This window comes from Balaenoptera ricei, chromosome 4 (assembly GCF_028023285.1).
Source record: "Balaenoptera ricei isolate mBalRic1 chromosome 4, mBalRic1.hap2, whole genome shotgun sequence".
NCBI classification, from domain to species: Eukaryota; Metazoa; Chordata; class Mammalia; order Artiodactyla; family Balaenopteridae; genus Balaenoptera; species Balaenoptera ricei.
The window spans coordinates 8,951,486-8,971,778 of record NC_082642.1 but is presented as its reverse complement, the minus strand read 5'-3'; the positions used below and the strand labels follow the sequence as shown (position 1 = coordinate 8,971,778).

Genomic DNA, 20,293 nt, shown 5'->3' with positions numbered 1-20,293 from the left:
AAATTACATTATGATGCATACTGTCAGAGGAATAAAATTAAGTTACCAGTTCAAAGCTCAGATCATTCCAAAGTTATTTAGCTTTTAGATTCTGATTTCCAATAATCACCCCATTAATAGTGTAACTGAGACATGACTCTTTTCTCAACTGACAGCTAATTTCAGGTAAAGATGCCTTACCTTTCAGATGGTTTAGATTCTGACAGCTAAGCATCCATTCTCCAGGGTTCTGGGCCACCATAAAAGCATCAAAGAGGGTAGCAGGAAAGAGATTGATTGTATCAACACGGTAGTTCTTATTAGTCAACACTTGCCCGTGGAAGAAAGCTGCATGCACATCAACTTCATTACCCATACCAAAAAGATACCATTTTACTCTGTCCTCAGCACACATGGAGAGTCCTGGGAGACTTCCAAAAGCATATCCATTCACAGCTGTAAGTCAAGAACAAAGATTGTGACTAACAGACATTGGTGACTGGGATATTGATAGTTACCTCTAAATAAAATCAATTTGGGATTGAAAATACCTGGCACACATGCTGCTATTCTTCCCTCCTGTACCCACATCAGACATTGTTAATCAATCACAGTACTCCTTCATTTTGGACCTGAATTCAGCCTCAAGATTTTTGTCAACACAATATTAGCACATGAACACAACACTGAAGATGAAATCTATTTGCTCTCTTTGTTATCAACTCTACACCTTGGTATGTTCATGTGTATATTTGTAAATACAAATGTGTACATATATACATACATATATATAAATGTGCACACATATAGTAAATAGAAAAAACACTGAAGTTTATTTAGGAATCAATCATGTATCGTTGGTGGTGGTGGTATGGATGATGTCAGTGTTTTTTGTTATTGTTTATCAGAACTTTTCCAATTTTCTACAGTGAATGTGAATTGCTTTTGTAAGAAGAACACAAGGGAAACTTTTTTTTTTTAAAGATTGAAAGACAAAATTGGAAGAAATGTGAAGGAGGAAAGAAGAAATGCAGGGGAAGGACAGTAGGAACGAGTGACCAGAGCCACAAAGACCTAAGAGGTCAAAAGCAGGATAGCTTGATTCTTCAAAGAAACTAAGGGTCACCGCTCAAACTGAGAGGTCCTAGAGTTAAGGTAGAAATCAGTTCTGGGAAGTATTGAGAGGTAACCAGATGCAACAGGGATACCAAACCAGGCTTAGCCAGACTAGAAGTTTGAGTCTCTAACACCTATTTTGGTTAGCACATAACAGAGGCTGGATTAAAATATGGAAAGAGAATCTTTCAGCCAGAAATAAGCAAGAGTTGGAAATAAAAATCCATACTTTGTTAATTAGTTAATTTTTCTTCTTTGATAGTACAGTTATTTTTGTGTCCTCATTTTCTGAGTAAGGGTTATCTTTAAGAAGCTAAACACAAACTGACAAAAATCTATACTTATTGGTTTAGTTCGTATTAAGGGATTTGATTTTTTATGCAAATTCTGAGTGATAGACTATTTTACTAACCCCATTATTTTGTGTCTGAGAATCAAGGAGAAGACCAGGTAGTAAAGAAAGCATTTTTAGAAGAAATAAAGTGAACTAAAATATAGGAAAAAATGATGCAAGGTTGGGGGGGGCGGGTGTTGAAGAACAATATGTATTTAAAAGAAATACCTTTTAAAACTAGTGGTTTGAACTATTTTCTTAATTATAGTGCAATACTTTACAATATAATTTAACAATTTTAGGCTGCCTCAAATAATTTTTAGAATGAGTTGGGAGAATACAAAATATACAAATATAACATGCATATACATTTTTTTAAATTTATTTATTCATTTATTTAATTTTTGGCTGCATTGGGTCTTCGCTGCTGCACGTGGGCTTTCTCTAGTTGCAGCGAGCGGGGGCTACTCTTTGTTGCAAGGCGCAGGCTTCTCATTGTGGTGGCTTCTCTTGTTGCAGAGCACAGGCTCTAGGCGCGCGGGCTTCAGTAGTTGTGGCACACAGGCTTCAGTAGTTGTGACTTGCGGGCTCTAGAGCACAGGCTCAGTAGTTGCGGCACACGAGCTTAGTTGCTCCGCGGCATGTGGGATCTTCCCGGAACAGGGCTCGAACCCGTGTCCCCTGCATTGGCAGGTGGATTCTTAACCACTGCGCCACCAGGGAAGCCCCATGCATATACATTTAACCATAAATGATAATGTTTTATCCTTATTGGTTTGGAAACAATTTGATGTATCCAGCTTTACCTGGCTCAGAGTTTTGATTGGACATGTTTAGCTGAATATCAAGTTGCACATCCAATATGCTTTGTTACCAAGGGCAGAGATTAGAAACACACTACTTATTCATGTGAGGGAATAAGAGTAGCAGAATTAATGGACCGAGAAAAATAAGATAAAGTTAACAGATCTTATGTAATCTTACAATACATTCTGTTACTCTCCTGGAAGTCTTCATTGTCTTTGTCAACCTTCTCTGGTTCAGAGCAGTAGGTCTTAATGTTGTCTTCTAGGTACCAGCTGAGATTTTCATCCACAACAGAAAACATCACCACAAATTCTTTGTCAATATTTTTTTCTTTCTCTTTATCCAGAGAATCTGAAGTGAAAATTACTATTTCAGTAGAACTTAATTTTCAGCATGAATTTTAGCATGTGATTTATAGTTTAAAAAAATTTTTGTATTTATTTTCCTAATAAACCAGAAATCTAAACCAGTCACTTCTGTTTTATAGACTTGGAAACATTTAGGGAATTTACGTTCAGTAACCTGAATGTTGTTCCATGTATTCATTTTTCTCCTTACCCTTCCCTGCTCTTCCTTTCCTTTTTTTCTAGACTGACTCACTGCCTCTCTACCTTACCTACTCAATCATAACACATAAGACTTAAAGTATATTTAAAAAACAAACCTCCCTCTCTACTGTCTTTGGTCATTTATTGTGAGTAATAATGAAAAAATGTACCTTTTTTACAGTGTATTAAGGGTCCAATGAGTCCTGTGGCGATATCTCTTGGAGCATCAATGTGGGAATGGTAAATCCTGGTCACACAATTGCTGTCTTCCTTACCAGGACCTTGTTCTGGGTTGGCATGCAATATGTACATACACTGTTCACCTGGCCGCACTTTGTCATCTGCTTTTTGAAAATCTGTGGTGTTATCAGGGTAGATGGCCCCTAGGAAACAACATGCAATGAAATTACAAATTGAATGTGTTTGAGCTTAAATGAGAAAATAGATGGTCTATTAATTCATTCAGCAAACATTTATTCAACATCTAGTATGTATCCCCTTGGGAACACAGTGGTGTTCTATTTGAGCACAGAAGAATAAAAGGCAAATGGCTACAGGGCCTGGAAGTTTCACAGAAAATGTTATCATTTTTTATACTTGACTGAGTCTCCAAGGAGCAGTAATAGATATGTCAGCAGCATAATGACTGTTGGTTTGCAATTTAAAGAACCACTTTTGCCCTGGGGTTATGGTATGGAAGTAAGAGCAAAATGGCTACTTTCTCCTATCACTTGAAGCTTCTTGTATCATATCAGATTTTTGCCTGTGAAGTAATCATGGGATTGTTTAATTTTGTAAATTTCCAAACATACGCAAAAGTTGAGAGAATAATATAATGTACTTCCATGTGCCCAACAACCCAGCTTTAACAATGATCAACTCAAGGCCAATCTTGTTTCATCTATACCCTCACCCACTCTTAACAGTGATTAGTCATCATCAGTGAGTTATTCTAAAGCAAATCCCTGACATCATATCATTTCATTCATAAATAATTGAGTATGTATCTCTAAAAGAACTCTTTTTTCTTCTAACATAACCACAATACAATGGTCATACCTTAAAAAATGATTAAAACCATAATATACCACGAAATTGTAAAAAATAAATAAGATGGCAGTCAGCTTTTATGCTATGAATGTAATTGTTTGGTTTAGAAAAACAAATTTAAAAATATAGAAGATCCAAAAAAAAAAAAAAAGATCAAAATATTCACCCTGTAAAGCAATACCTCTTCTAAATAGAAAACCAATAATTAATTAAAACTAATTTTATCCTAATTTCCAAACTTGATCCTTATAATTTCAATGAACATGGCCTCAGCATTTTTGCCTATGATAATAGCTGACATTTATTGAGCTATTATTGTGTACTCTCATTGTCCCTATTTTATAGATGAGAAAACTGAAGCACAGAGAATTTAAGTTAACTTGTCCAAGGTCATTCAGTCAATAAAAGGCAACACTGCACTCAAACATCGGTCTATTAATTTTGAAGCTCTTATTCTTTTTTTTTTTTTTTAATTTATTTATTTATTTTTAGCTGTGTTGGGTCTTCGTTTCTGCGCGAGGGCTTTCTCTAGTTGCGGCGAGTGGGGGCCACTCTTCATCGCGGTGCGCAGGCCTCTCACTATCGCGGCCTCTCTTGTTGCGGAGCACAGGCTCCAGATGCGCAGGCTCAGTAGTTGTGGCTCACGGGCCCAGTTGCTCCGCGGCATGTGGGACCTTCCCAGACCAGGGCTCGAACCCGTGTCCTCTGCATTGGCAGGCAGATTCTCAACCACTGCACCACCAGGGAAGCCCTGAAGCTCTTGTTCTTAATCACAACAAAACACCATCTCCCTTCATCGTCATCACCGTCATCATCATCATCATCATCATCATGATGTACTAAGAATGAGATCACAAGCACCAGATCTAATATTTGTTCTTCCTGTACCATCTTTAAGGATTCCAAGTCCTACATTCAAATGACCTTTTGGTTAACTGTGTCTCAGATGTGACTCTGGGACCATCCAGCCACCTGCACTACTTGGCTACTGTATGAGACTACTCATGCTGCCTTAGCTGGGACAGAGTTTATCCAAAGTTAGGATGGAAGGTGACAATGGCTACAGTATGTTCACATGTAGGAACTTCAGAGAGAAGACAATCCCCATCTTGAGTCCCGTTTCTTCCTTCTGGATTTTTGTCTTTTCCAGGCTTTAATGCACACTGCCCATTTCTCTTATTTTGACCATTTGTCTGGAAAGGCGTTGGGCACTGGGAAGGAAGTCCCAGGTCTCACTGACTCTCACTACATGAGTCCACACAGAAATTCTATCACATTCACACTTCACGCAAAACAAGCACAACCCAGAGAAACACAGCGTTATTAGGATGAACCAAAATACTTATTCATAAAATAGTTTAGAGCTAAACAACATAGTACAGGTCTTATCCAGGAGGAAAGTCCATAATCTCAGAAGTTAAGAAGTGTTCCTACTGAAAAGGAAGAGGAAATTCCAGCTAGCATATGAGCTGAACTTACCCTCATGCTCCTTATAGTAAGTCATTCCATGTGCATGAAAAGTATAAGGCCTAGAGGCAAAGTTTTTAAAATGTACATAAACTGTATCTCCAGTTTCAGCTTTGATAATAGGGCCTAAAAACCCCAGCCAGACAGGTTTCTCTATAATCGTCTTAAAGGTTTCATCTGTGTACTGAAGATACAGGGCCTTCTTGTAGACTTTTCCAATTCTATTGGGGCCATTTTGAAGATAGATATTGGAATGTTCCCTGCAAAGGAGAAGAAGACAACTCTATTAGAAGCCATCACTTCTGGGGATAACATTATAATGAAAGAGAAATGAATGACCATATCATATTAAATGTTTGCCAGTTGTTGTAGAGATGCCTCCAAAAAATGAAGAGGAGAGCTGGCACTTAGCCCTGTTATTTTAGTTATGTGAGGTGTCACACATCAGCTATATGGCAGACCACCATGTGTGGATGTGCCATAAAAATGTAATGCATCTTACCAGAGTATTTCCTGAAGATTTTCATGGTAAAACACAGAGGCATTGTGGAGTAGAATACAAAATTAAAGTGAAATATTAAAATAAAGCAGTTAATGAAGGCATTTCTCACTTATGGCGTACCTCTTTCAGCAACTGGAAAAATCTGAGTTTATAAGCATTCAATCTGGATATGTGAGATGTGAAAGTGAGTGCATATTTTTTTCCTAAAGTAAAACTAATAATGCTAAAGTAATTCCATCTTTTTAATTTCTTTTAGCAAAACTAAATCAAAGTTGGAATTGATTCATCAATGTGTGTGGGTCTTAAAATTATCTGCATTTGAATTACCTCTGTGGTTTTTTAATCCCTTGCTAGCAAAAATACTTGAACATTGAATGTTTATATTCTGGTTAGTGGCTGATTAATAGTTGCTTAAAACTTCCCTAAAAATATCAGCAAACTGAATAGTAGCCAGGAAAAAAAAGAAAAGAAAAGAAAGCAAGTTTGATATTCAAACTTTTGAACTGATTCTTAAGTTATTGTCCTTAATGCAAGCCCAGAGAGTTCAGTGGGATCTACTTGTGCGCAATGCCATCTAGCCATTCAGGGAAACCCACTTAAAACCTGGACTTTGGCAAGCCCTTCCACAACCGAGGTCCCCTCCACTAGAATAAAAACTGCTAACCCCAGCTGATGGTCTGGGGTTTGTGTTTGTTCGTGTGTGTGTGTGTGTGTGCGCGTGCGCGTGTGTTTTGCCTACTTTGATCTCGGTGACTTTTGACACCTTACCATTTTCCATTCAACCCATATGAGGCCAGATAACCTGACTGAGGAGGAATAAACGTTGTCTTGTTTCCTCAGCGGGAAGCTCATCAGAAAGAGTGAGGGGTACTTTTCCATTCTCTCTTCAAGATGAGGGCAAGGCTTGTCTGGGAGCTCTGGACTTTCTCTGTTGCACGGTCCAAGTTTAAAGATCTGGTTTTTTGAAAATCTAGGGCTCTGGCCTAATGTTTCTTAAGTTTTCATGTGCACAGGAATCTACTGAGGACCTTGATAAAATGCAAGTTCCTAGGCCCCAGCCCCACTGATTCTGCTTCTGTGCTGCTGGTGTGAGGGTCAGGCATCTGCATTTACTAACAAATACCCCTGTGTGTTCTGATGCCGCTCTGTGTTCATGGGCAACCTGAGTAGGGGAGGCTGCAAGGGGAAGCGGAAGAAAGCGGCCCAATCCCATAGGCAGTGGGATTCCTGGAGAACATGAGACAGTAAGGTGGCAGGTTCTGTTTCCAGGCCGTACCCTGGTCGTGGTCAAACGTCTGCTGGCATGGCAGCATGGAGACGCCAGATTGAGCCTGAGTGCTGGGACCAGTGAGCGGGGCCGCTTGGCAGTGGTCCTGGTGGCTGCGTTTGGGCATTGGGAACAGGCTTTGGAGATAGTAGAGCCCCCGTGTTCTGAACTGACCGGGGGGTTTCAACAATGAGCATCTCATAGTTGTCACACTAGGGACCCCAATTTTTAAAATCCTGGATTGTTTAAACCCCAGGATTCTCAACTTGTTCACTGAAAGATGAATGAGATGGGGTTCCCTTCCCCTATCATGGTGGGAGAAGGGCCAAGCTGGAAGTTAGAAAAATAAAGAAGTGACATTTTTTGTACCCGAGATGGCAAATCCACGCTTAGGCCTTTATTTCTCGTATTTGTTTTCATTTTCTAATTGTTTGTTGCAGTTTCCATTTTGTTAGAACCAAACAGAAAAAAAAAAAAAAAAAAATTAAGAAAGGCTCTGAGAGACTTCGAGGACATCAAAATACATGGGAAGACATTCTTCCCTGGAAACTGCAGCATTAGTACGGACAGGAGTATTCTTAATAAATAGATGTTTTACCAACAGCAAAATTCGGAGGTACTGAAGGCCACTGAGATTAAAGGCGGATTCACCCAGTCTACACTGCTGAGAGGAGGTCAGGAAGAGGGCAGTTCACTCAGGCACGCAGCGGCAGCTGCAAAGCTTACAGTGCAAGGATGGAATTACTCTTGGGTCACACCAGAGGAGCCTGGACAGCTCAGTCTCACACAGGTCCGTCTAAGCCTCGGGGTAAATTTCCTCCAGTGTCTGTACACACTCTTATTGCTAGGGGATTGGCCCCAATGATATTTAACAAACAAATTTTTTTTTTTAATTTTTATTTATGTATTTATTTATGGCTGTGTTGGGTCTTCGTTTCTGTGCGAGGGCTTTCTCTAGTTGCGGCAAGCGGGGGCCACTCTTCATCGCGGTGCGCGGGCCTCTCACTATCGCGGCCTCTCTTGTTGCGGAGCACAGGCTCCAGACGCGCAGGCTCAGTAGTTGTGGCTCACGGGCCCAGTTGCTCCGCGGCATGTGGGATCTTCCCAGACCAGGGCTCGAACCCGTGTCCCCTGCATTGGCAGGCAGATTCCCAACCACTGCGCCACCAGGGAAGCCCCCCAATGATATTTAAATAGAGATTCTAATCTGTGTTCTACCATGCTCTGTTGATCCATATCTTAAATAAAGCCAGAGTTTAAAAAATAGCCCTCAAGAGCTTCCCTGGTGGCGCAGTGGTTGAGAATCTGCCTGCCAATGCAGGGGACATGGGTTCGAGCCCTGGTCTGGGAAGATCCCACATGCCGCAGAGCAACTAATCCCGTGAGCCACAATTACTGAGCCTGCGCGTCTGGAGCCTGTGCTCCGCAACAAGAGAGGCCGCGATAGTGAGAGGCCCGCGCACCGCGATGAAGAGTGGCCCCCGCTTGCCGCAACTAGAGAAAGCCCTCGCACAGAAACGAAGACCCAACACAGCCATAAATAAATAAATAAATACTTTAAAATGCTGTATAGTATTGCAAATAAATATTATAAAAAAAAAAATAGCCCTCAAATTCTTAAGGCTTCATTTATAGTGTGTATTTATATTTCTTAAATGTGCCTCTAAAGCATTAAGGAATATGTGACATCCCATTTCAATAAACTGTAGCAGACTTTGTCAAAATGCTTTCATTGTATTGAAATTCTCCTGTATTCATCATTTCCTGAAATAGGAGAAGCATTGTCTAAGTTTTGGGATTCGTTTTTTTGTATACAAAGATTTTGCGGGGAGGAGTGTGAAACTTACTTAAAAAATAATTGATCTGAAATTATAATCTATCCAGTATTTTTAACATTTGGAATTCCTTTTATATACATAGCAATATGCAAAATGTGTTTACCATCTTGTCTTTTTTTCTGAAACAAAATTAAATCTTAACCAAATTGGGAAATATATCATATCATGTGATAGCGTGGGGAAGGCCTGTTTGCTTATGCTCTGTCTCCAAAGGAACATCAAACTGTCATTAGGGAATGTCTATTTAACTTTAAGAGCACAGCTTTGGGGACAAAGTATCAGTTACTGGAAGCTTGCAGGAAGTTTGCCAGTCAGATATCCAGTCAAAAAAATCTATTATGGTTGTTCTTTGACCCAAACAAGTAATTCACATCAATCATAGTTCTTTCTGTTGGCAACTGTAACATGTTCTTTTCTATTCATTACAATAGCTATGTCCCCCTCTCAGTAAACACATCCTTCCTTTTTAGTGCCCCCAATTCCTATAATCCTATAGCAATTCCTCTAATTTCTGGTAGATTCAGACCCAGAAGTGAGTTCTTAATGGTAGGGGAATTAAAACATTTTTTACACTGCCTTAGTAAGATAATAATAATGCTACTCCCTCCCATAAATTCAGAATGTACTCAAGGGGGCCTTGGTTTATGTTTAGCCATGGTTACTACAATGTGGGTAACACACGTGAAAAGTTTCTGGATTCTTAGCTTCATTAATTGAGACATAGTATATTAGTTTTCTCTTGCTGTGTAACAAATGATCATAAAGCAGCTTAAAACAGCACCTATTTATTATTTCACAGTTCCATGGATCAGAAGTCTGGCATGGCATGACTAGGTTCTCTGCTCAGGTTATCACAGCTGGCATCAAGCTGTTGGCTGGGCTGAGTACTTGTCTGGAGGATCTGTGGAGAAGTCCACTGCCAATCTCACTCAGGTGATTGGCAGAATTCAGTTCATTATGGTTGTAGGACTGAAATTCCTGCTTCCTTGCTAGCTACCAGATGAGGACCTCTCCCAGTTCTTTAAGACCACCCATATTCCTTTCCAGTGGCTTCTTCCATCTTCAAGTCAGCAACAGTTTGTTGAATCCCCCTCAAACCTCTTTGAATCTCTCTGACTTCCTTTTCTTCTACTAGAGAATTCTCTGCTTTGGACTAGACCCACCCAGATCATGTCCTTAGTTTAAAGTCAACTGTATCACTGAATATAACATAAATCGTGGGAGTGATAGCTCACCATATTCACGGGTTCTGGAGTTTTAGGGTAGGATATCTTTGCGGGTCATTAAAAAAATTCTGCCTACTACACACAGAAATCACAAGGAAAACAGTCAAAAATTAACTGGCAGGCAAAGACAACCTGGGTATGCATAGCACAAACTCAAGTGAATTATAGGTTCTCACTAGCCTGGCTTCACTAGCACAGCATGAAAATGGTACCTAGGTGTCAGCCCTCTTTTGGATATGTTCTTGGGGAAAATAGCTGCTGTGACAATAAATTGTATAGCCTGAAAAATATAAAATGGTGTAGTTACTTCATTAGCTCCTGCACACAGGCTGTCCTATATGAAGTGTTTATACCACACCAGATTTTGCTTACTATTTTTTATTTGGCAACCTTGGAGTATGAGTCATCATAAGTGACTTTTCCAGATAACTTTAGCTCATAATTATACCTCTTTAAGAATTATTTAAAAATTTAAGACCATTTTTGAAGGGGTAAAATGAATGCCTTCAGTGCAAGTTTTTTCTTTAAAAATGTTTTGTTTGCTTCCTTGTTTTCTTAAACAGGGTGTACTGGGAAAAAAATCAACTTCTTTTCTGATAATGATAGTAAACATTAACATTTATTGAATATTTATGGTATCCTGATCACTCAATAATATAATTATAATACTTATGATTATACCATAGTGTGGAATGTCCTTGGTTTGTTCTCTATTTCTTTGGGTAAAATTTGAGCTGTCATTTCTTCTGGTCATTGGGTCTGCTTATGATGACATCTTCACCATAATATTTCTGATTTATTTCTCAAACCTACAATGGGCTGGAAAACTAGGTAACAATGTTTGTAAGAACTGTATGTTAATTAAGCGTCACTAAGCCTAAGTGAGAGCCTATGAAGTTAGTGTAAAAGGGTTTTGTGATGGCTCTTCTTGTGTTTAAGGATTTTTTTCACTTATTTCTAACATCCTATAGGTCACCAGGAAAAAAAGTAACCTGAAGATAACAGGAGTATTGCTACTTATCGCTACTATGTAACCAACAATCAATACATATTTAATTAGTGTCTACCATGGGCCCAGAACAAAGTATTGCATTTGTTAATTGTTTTAATATGTACATCTTTTATTCTCATTTAAGTACAAATTACTTAGGAGCAGGAACTATATTTTATAGATCTTTACTTATTGATTTGTTGAAATGACAGATAAGGCACGGACCTAAGTAAATGGCAGTGGAGCATAAGGAAATTACTTTCTACCTCACCCCATTAGAAATAAATATTACTGATATAATAAAAAAAAGTAAACTCTATTTTCCTAGTTAAAAGAAATCCATACATTTTTCTCTTTTATATCTGCCAGTATTTTCAGTTCCACTAACCCACGTACAACTCCATAAACTGACTTTTCTTATTTCGTTGTATCTTCTGATTTATTTCACGGTGTGAATCTGTCCGTACTAGGAGCAAGGGAAAATTCTTACAACACAGCCTATAATTTTGTATAGCTTCCTATATAGTTTTATTCATTCACTTTCATTTACTCAAAAATATTTATTTAGTGTCTCCTATGCTCTAGGTACTAGTGATCACTGGTGCATGAAACAGATGGAGTTTCTGCCATCTCAATACATACTTTCGTCTTCATTGTTCCAGACCTTCAAGGTCAACATCAGCTTAAACCTAATTTGCTGCCTAACAACTATCTTGCACTCTTTCAACCTGTTTCTCAGCCTATTTATCTCCACTCCTTTTTAGCCTTCACACAACGAGTGTTAGTAATCATGCCTGGTGATATCACATCAGTCTTTGCCATATTTATGTCCTACCCCCCACCAATTCATATGTTGAAATTCTAATCCCTAATGTGATTGTATTAGGAGGTGAGGCGTTTGGATGTGCTTAGGTCATGAGGGTGGAGCTCTCATGAACAGGGTAAATGCCTTATAAAAGAGGCTCCAAAGAGATCCTTAGTCCCTTCCACCAAGTGAGGACACAGTAAAAAGGCTATGATCTCGGAAGAGAGATGACCATGGTGGCACCTTGGACTTCCCAACCTCTCGAACTGTGAGAAATTAATTTCTGTTGTTGAAAAGCTACCCAGTCTGGTGTATTTTGTTATAGAAAGCTGAATGGATTAAGCAGCTGGACATTTCGCAAATCTGAGACAAAGAGGAAGCAAAAAGTTGCTACCTAAACTCATCTATACAAAAAGGTTAGCATAGTACTGGCAAAATTGCTAAAGACCTATTCAATATTCGCTGTTCAGATGTATTAAAAATTTCACAGACAGAGTGAGCATTGTCATCTAGAGTTTGCACAATTCTAGGCTGTTGTTGAAGCAAAAGGAGATGATCAAGCCAATGCTGTATAACCTCTCCAGCACACACAGGACACTAGAGTATTTAATCTTTTTTTTTTTTTGATTGTGCTGTGCAGCATGTGGGATCTTAGTTCCCCAACCAGGGATCGAACCCACGCCCCCTGCATTGGAAGCGGGAGGGCTTCCAATCTAAACCACTGGTCTGCCAGGAAAATCCTTAGAGTATTTAAAAATAAAGGAATTCTCTTCCCTCCCTGCAAAAAAATTCTTAACAAAGCCTTCTTCTCTTCTAAATTTCTAGAATTAGAGAAGACTTTACTAAAGCGTGCTTGGGGCAATGTCTTGTACTTAGTTGATGCCCAATAAAACTGATTTGATTTTTGACCATGAATAATGGCAGAAGGATGGTGGGTGAGGGCGTGAAGTAGGGCAGTACTTTTTTTCCCCCTAATATGTCTGACCTTTTAAAAAATGTGTCTAGTTTCCCTATTAAAAAATGCATAATTTATATTATGTTTAGTTAGGGAAAATGCTGAATGCATACAAAATAATGGTCCTTATGAAGCCATAAAAATATGTCATGTCCCTAAGAAGAGAACAGTAGCTCAAAACCAGGCTTAAAAAAAATATTTGCAAGATATACTAGTTTTATTTACAATTAGTTATCTTTAGGTCAGTAACTTTCCTCACTGCATATTACTGAATTAATAACTTAACAATTAGGTATTATTATCAACTTTGAAAAATTTCAAACATACATAAAATTAATGAGAATAGTGTATACCCATCAATAGAGTCAATGTTATGAAATTTGGCATACTTTATTGCCAATTTTTAAAGATACAATCTCAGCAGTTAATGGTCATTGGGTTCATTTGTCACCATTAACATACATTTTTAAGTATCACTATTAAGATACATTTATCATCTTTAAAATACATTTTTACCACTAAAATACATCTTTAAATGTTGTGAATATTGGTTTTGAATAACAAATTTCAATTTGGTGTTAAATGTTTAACTAACATTATTAAAAGTGATGATCTCTGTATAGATAAACTTCCATCACAAAAAACTTCAAGGAAAACTATACCCCTGGTTTTTCATGTGGTGGATGTTGCTGGAAATAAGGGACCTTTCAACTGAAACAAGAAAACCTTTAAGTTACATAGAGCTTTTTGAGGAGGCATTATAATAACTATCTCACATTTTTTTTTGCACATGTATTATGTGCCAAGGACTGTACGAAGAGCTCTACATGCACCCACTCTTTAAACAACCCCCTAAAGTATTCTCATTACCTTCATTTTACAGATTAGGATGCTGAGTCTGAGAAAGATGAATGTAATTAACAGTCCAGAGTCACCCAACAAGTATTAGGCAAAGTCATATTAAAATTGTATTTGAAAAAAAAAAAATTGTATTTGAGTTCTATAAATGATTCTTTGAAGGATTAAAAAACCTTTTATTTTTACCACTAGTAATCAGTAAACGGTATAGGAAATATAAAATTTTATATGGTCATTCTTTAGATGAAAGAACTTCTGCATAAACAGACAAAAAGACTGAACCCTGATGAGAGATGTGATAAGAACAAGAGGGGGTAATAAGAAGCCCACACTGTTCCTCAGGACCAAGTGGAAAGGAGTAAGGCAGCCTCTCAAAAAACAAACAAACAAAATCCCAGGAATTAGAGATTTATTAAAGTGTCTAATGTTTCAAGTCCATATTTTGCAGTTTTTGTATATACAAATTAAAGAAATATTTCATCTTATTGGCTTTATTTTTTTTAATCAATAATTTATAAATTTGGTCTATAATCAAGAAAAAATAGTGACTTACGTGTCAACTGAAATAAGTTTCTTTTCCCCATGGTCAGAGGCATAGTCCCAAGTTGTTTCAATAATTCCAATGTAATAATGTTTATCTTTCGCCCAGGCTGAGGTACTACATAAAATTAGAAAAATACAGAGCAAGGAAATCTTCATTTTTTTATTCCTCTTGGAGCCTGAGAAGCAATGGAATGAAATCAGAAGCAGGCAACTTTATAAATAAGCCTTTCTCCCTTTATTTGCTTGATTGACAGAATTTTTTGTTGCACAAGACGAAATTATTTCGTTAAAGCAAATAACATTTTCCACTTCAGTTCAGTTCTCGTAAACCCAGGGAAAACTTAGTCGTCCATTGCCAGGATTCTCTGATTGCAAATAAAAAGTCAACAGTTATTGTTGGAGGTGCTGGAGTGTGTATAACTCTGTGCTTCTACCATTCATTGTGTAAATTCCAGGAGGGCAAAGATCATGTCTAAATGCTCCTTTTGTTCTTCCAACAATATGCTACAATACAATGCCCTCTTTCCTTTCGAAAAGCCTAACAATACCTAGTTACAACTGTAAGCTACAAAACATGATATTTAGCATGCCAGATTTAAGTACCCTCAAATAAGAATTTATTTTGAAGGCTTTATTTATTTTGTAAGCTCCAAACACATCTGCATAGAAAGTTTATCAGATTATTGTGTACTGCTATATGCAAATAACTAGCAGAGAATAACAGGGGTTGATGATTCTGTTTTAATTATCGAAGAAATCAGACATAAATAAACCTGTCTTCAAAGGCAAAAGTTGATTTTAGTAAAGAGAAAGAGCTCTAGTTTATTAACCTGGGGTTTCTCTCTCTGATGTGGACATGAATTTGGGGGTAAAAGACTTTTTATTTTTTAGTTGAAGAAAATCCTGATGATAACAGTGCACATTTTGTGCTGATGTAATCTTTTTCTCTAGAATACCTCAATGCATTACGTAAGTATTTGCCAAAAGGTGTTTATAGAAATGGATTGGTATAGGAGAAGGCACCCCAATGTTTGAACGATTCATTCATTTAATAAGTATTACTGAATGAGCCCTCTGTGTGCCAAACACTGTTCTAAACACTGTGGGGATACAGCAGTGAATAAAACAGACATGAATCTCTACCCTCATCAACTTGCATTCTACTGGGGAGAGACCAACTATATACAAATGAAGAGTGAAATACTTATTATTAGCAACAAGTGCTACAGAGAAACATAAATCAGAGAAGGAGACTGAATGCTAAGGAAAACAGCAGGATGAAGATCAAAATCTGATGACACCATGTGACCCCAAGCAAGATACATACTTGACCCCAGCCTCAGTTTCCTCACCTTTAAAATCTCAGCCTCAGAGGGCTATTGTCCAAATTAATTGAAATGACCCATGTTAGGTCACATAGTGGAGATTCTCCTTTCACCAGCTAACAATAATCTCAACTAATTATCTTGATACAGAAAATTGGGTCACAATGCCCAGGATGCCCCAAGACCTCCTTCCTGAGGCACCTTAAACAATTGTGCCCTCATGCCCACTGAGAGAACCTGAGTGGGACTAAAATCTTGCCCAGACTCCACTGGCCAAACCCTGTGTCTTGCAAGATGCTGTTCCTTTTAAAAATTGGTGCCCAGAAAGGTTCCTTTTTTCCAAATGGTCCACACAGAGAGAACATCTTTTAGTAGTTTATTCTTGTAGAGGGGGCACTTTTTTTTTGAGGGGGCACTTTTTAATTGGCATGAAGCCCCTTTATGAGCCAGTGTATGGCTGATGGTGTAAATGATGCCATCTTGGGACTGCACAGTTCCTGTTCTTCCACTGACCCTACCCAGGGCTGTACTATGCAGGAAATCACTTATCTATCATCGAGGGCTTTGTAGTTAATAGATATTTTTTAATGATCTTTAGATCCAGGTGGCCTCTATGCCCTGAAGACCTTCACTGATATATTGCCAGTGCTCATGAGACTAGTTACCCATTCATAAATCTTGACTTAGAAATGTGCCTCGTATTTCCAAGCAACTACCCCCATACCCTAGGTTAAATATAAAATTGTCCCATTGGCCCCTGGGTGGTGTGGAGAGCAGCTGTGAATGCTCCTGGATCCTTGTCTGCCAATACTACCCTGTGAGGAATTTACTCTGTAATAAATGAATCCATTGATTGTATGGAGCTGCCTGCCTCGATTTCTGGTGTCAAGATACCTTCTCAGTTCGTGGGCACTTTCTGTCCCCTCCATCCTCCAACAATTGGTGAGCCAGCCAGGAGACAGAAAATGACACAGGAATGGGTAAAGGGGTCATGCTGGGGGAAAGCCTGCTGTGGTGTGGGAAATCCCAGGCTGGCCAGCCTCTTCCATGTGGGGTGATCTGGCTAGGTTTGTGGGACGCTTTGGGCCACTGTGTGAGTACAGGATGTCTGGAAAATGCCAAAGGGCTTCCTAGATATATTGACTGAAGCAGCAGGAAAGTGAAAGTGGAAAAAAAAAGTGAGCAAGCTATCTCAGCTGTTGCATGGCCTTCGTTATATGCTCTAAGGATTAGCACAGAAAAGGAATTACAGCTCAGCAGGAAACTAGAGAAGACTAAAGAGATTTTGTTGTTAGAGAGGGATGTCCAGAGGGCATGTTCTGCCACTTGTGACCTCATGTCAAAGAAAATACAACAGGAAGGGCATATTGTAGTGATGGCAAATAAGATAGCTAAAATGCAGGGTAGTAGGCTGCCCCACTCAAAGGTGAGGACTGTTATTTCACAGCAGAACTGGGACTCCAAGAGGTGTGATCCTTGGGATAATGACTTGTCAGAAGATGAAGACGTAATTATAGAGGAGGAAAAGGAAGCACAACCTCTGATCCAAACTAAAACACAGGCCACTAGGGAACCAGGAGATAATTGAGAGGAGATCCCTACAAGCCCCAAAACAACAGTGCCAGAATATTCCTCCGCTGAGTTAATAGAATTAACCGGCAGGTTTAACCAGAAGAGTAAGGAAGGAGTAGCAGCCTGGATGTCCCATTTATGGACTACTGGGGGAGATGGCATCATATTAAATGGGTCAGAAATGACTAAAATGGCCTTAGTTATAGTGCAGCCTGGCCTCTGGCAACGTTTTTATGTGGCCGAGGGCGCCTAGCCAACTTGAGTGAGATGTGCCGTCCCCACCCCTAGGATGGAATCTATAGAAGAGTTACAAGAAATAGCACAAGAATTAGGAATGAAGCATGCGATCAATGTCCCTAATTTCTGGGGACCTGATAAGGAGTTATTTACAGCAGGTATGAAGGATCGTGTCCAGAAGACTACTCCAGGAGCTTGGTTAGTGACCTTGGTTAGGGACCTTAGTTTCAGTTTTGGCCCCAATTGTTAATCAACCCATTCAGATGATTGTGGCCCTGATAGCTGATTTAAGTGAGACTGAAAAGATCTGACACAGGGGAAATAGAAGGGTAGATAACACCAAAGAGGAAAAAAAAAAAAAAAAGCACAAATAGTGAGGAAATTAAAGGGACCCAACTAGAATTTCCCACAGCAATTATGGCAAGAACTTGTATTAACCAGGACCCCTAAAGAGAATATAAATAAACAACCTAATTCGGTCCTTTTAACCTTATAGAAAGCATTACCCAAAGAAAACCAGTTTACTCCCCTGAAAGCAAGAGGAAGGGGCAAAAGCCCACACTCCACCACTGTGGAAAGATGAAGATCAGGGGTGGATACCCCCAGTTCTAGGGATCAGGGCTAGATAGCAGGGTTGCTCCTTGGTATGGTCATAAGGGGTGACCAGAGACCCAATGTTGAACTATTTATTGGTCCTGCACCAATAAAATGACTTCTCTGGCTTTAGTAGATACCAGTGCCCAGTGCACCCTGATCTATGGGAATCCATCCAAGTTCCAAGGGGAAATGTGACCCATTGATGGATATGGAGGCCAAACGGTGCAGGTGAAACATGTGAGCTTGTATGTACAAATTGAAAGATTAACTCCCCGTGTTTTTCTGGTTTATATTTCACCCATACCTGGATATATTTTGGATGTGGATGTCCTACAGGGCCTGGACCTCACAACCACCACCAGCAAGTTCTGCTTAAGACTCTGCGATCAAGCCTGTAATTGTGGGCCATGCTAAACGGGACCCTGTAAAGTTGCCCATCCCTGGGAGAATGGTGGCAATAAAACAATATCATCTACCAGGGGGACAGGAAGGAATAAAGGCTACCATCATGGGGTTAGAGAAAGTAGGGGTTATAAGACCAGCGCAAAGCCTGCTTTATAGCCCTTTGTTGCTGGTGAAAAAACCAAACAGCACCTGGCTTATGACAGTAGACTATAGAGAACTAGACAAGGTAACACCCTGTATCTATGCAGCAGTTCCAAACATAGCCCAACTCTTGGATACAATCTCCTTTTCTCTCAAGACAAACCACTGAGTCTTATATTTATCTAATGTCTTTTTCAGCATACCCTTAGTTAAGGGGTACCAGGACCAGTTAGCCTTCACGTGGGAAGGGAGGTAATGGACTTTTACTATCTTACCCCAAGGTTATCTGCACAGCCCTGCTATATGTCATGGGATGGTGGCCCGGGACTTGGAGAAATGGGCTCTCCCTCCCTCTTTGGTTCTCTGTCATTACCTTGATGATATCATGTTAACCTGTGAAGACTTGCTCTCTCTTTTCCAAGCTGCTGCATCTCTTCAGGGACATTCAAAAACAAGGGAATGGGAGGTAAATGCTGACAAGGTGCAAGGACCAGGACAGTCAATAAAGTTCTTGGGAGTTATGTGGTCTGGTAAGACTAAAGTGATGCCTGAGGCTGTTATTGATAAAATACAGTAAGTCCCCTACATATGAACCTTCAAGTTGCGAACTTTCAGAGATGTGAACGTGCATCTGGTTCCAGCAAGGAACCAGAACCTGTGCCATCAATGTCAGGTGTGAATGAAATTGCAGCTTGCCCTCCGTCTCCTATTACTGATGATCCTTCAATTCTACTACATCCCACCTCGTCTCCCTCCTCCAGTCAGTAACTCTTCTTGCCTGTTCACTTGATGTATAGTATCATGTCATCTGCAAACAGTGACAGCCCCTGTATGCCAGCTGTTGTACTGTACTACTGTACATTTCAAGGTACTGTACTGTGAGATTAAAAATGTTTTCTTTATTTTTGTGTTTGTTTTTAATGTATTATTTGTGTGAAAAGTATTATAAACCTATTACAGTACAGTACTTTATAGCTGATTGTGTTCATTGGGTACCGAGGCTAACTTTGTTGGACTTACGAACAAAATTGGACTTACTAACGCACTCTCAGAATGGAACTTGTTTGTATGTAGGGGACTTACTGTACAGGCATGTCCCGTGCCCTGCAGTGTAAAAGAACGACAAGCCTTTATAGGTCTGCTAGGGTACCCGTGGTCTTTTATTCCCCACCTTGCCCAGACATTAAGACCCCTATATGCTTCAGTGAAAAAAGGAACAGTCGAGGACTGGAATATCTCACGACAAGAAACTTTTAAAAAGGTCAAGTTGGTCGTCAAACAAGTTCAAGGACTGGGGGTGTTGATGCCAGATGCAAATTGTGAATTGGATGTAAATATGTATCCGGAAGGGTTTGGATGGTGACTGTGGCAGCCACAAAATGGGAAATGTGTTCTGCTAGGATTTTGGTCTCAATTATGAAAAGGGGGAGATAAATGATATGGTCTTACAGAGAAACAATTGTTATCGGTTTACCTAGCCTTACAACAAATTGAGGGGCTAACCACTGACCTACGCATCAGTATCAGTACACAGACTTTCCTGTCTGGATGGATTAAGGACAAAAGGGTGGTTTTAGGTTTATGGGAGTTGAAGGTCTCATTTTTCTGGCTGCCGCAGGACCTCCCACCTGGTGTTACTGTAATTCATTGGCATTTAAATTAGTCTCTCCATCCCAGGTCGCTTGGTATCCTAGTCCTCTGGGGGACCCTGGGTATTACTTTCAATCCAG

General features: G+C 39.4%; 1 protein-coding gene across 4 annotated transcripts in view; it reads right to left on the bottom strand.

The window, feature by feature from the left end:
- The window catches only part of LOC132364506 (ceruloplasmin), a 68,510-nt gene extending 54,061 nt beyond the window's left edge, over positions 1–14,449 (bottom strand). For all 4 annotated transcript variants that reach the window (XR_009502823.1, XR_009502822.1, XM_059920129.1 and 1 more), the window contains exons 1-5: positions 14,297–14,449; positions 5,314–5,561; positions 2,955–3,167; positions 2,414–2,587; positions 181–435 (exon numbers count right to left, since the gene is read on the bottom strand). Coding sequence is in view for 2 of the 4 variants with exons in the window: in XM_059920129.1 (XP_059776112.1) it covers positions 181–435; positions 2,414–2,587; positions 2,955–3,167; positions 5,314–5,561; positions 14,297–14,442 (1,036 nt within the window). In the remaining 2 variants the exon portion in view is untranslated. The remainder of the gene's footprint in view (positions 1–180; positions 436–2,413; positions 2,588–2,954; positions 3,168–5,313; positions 5,562–14,296) is intronic.
- Between the last annotated feature and the right edge of the window lie 5,844 nt (positions 14,450–20,293).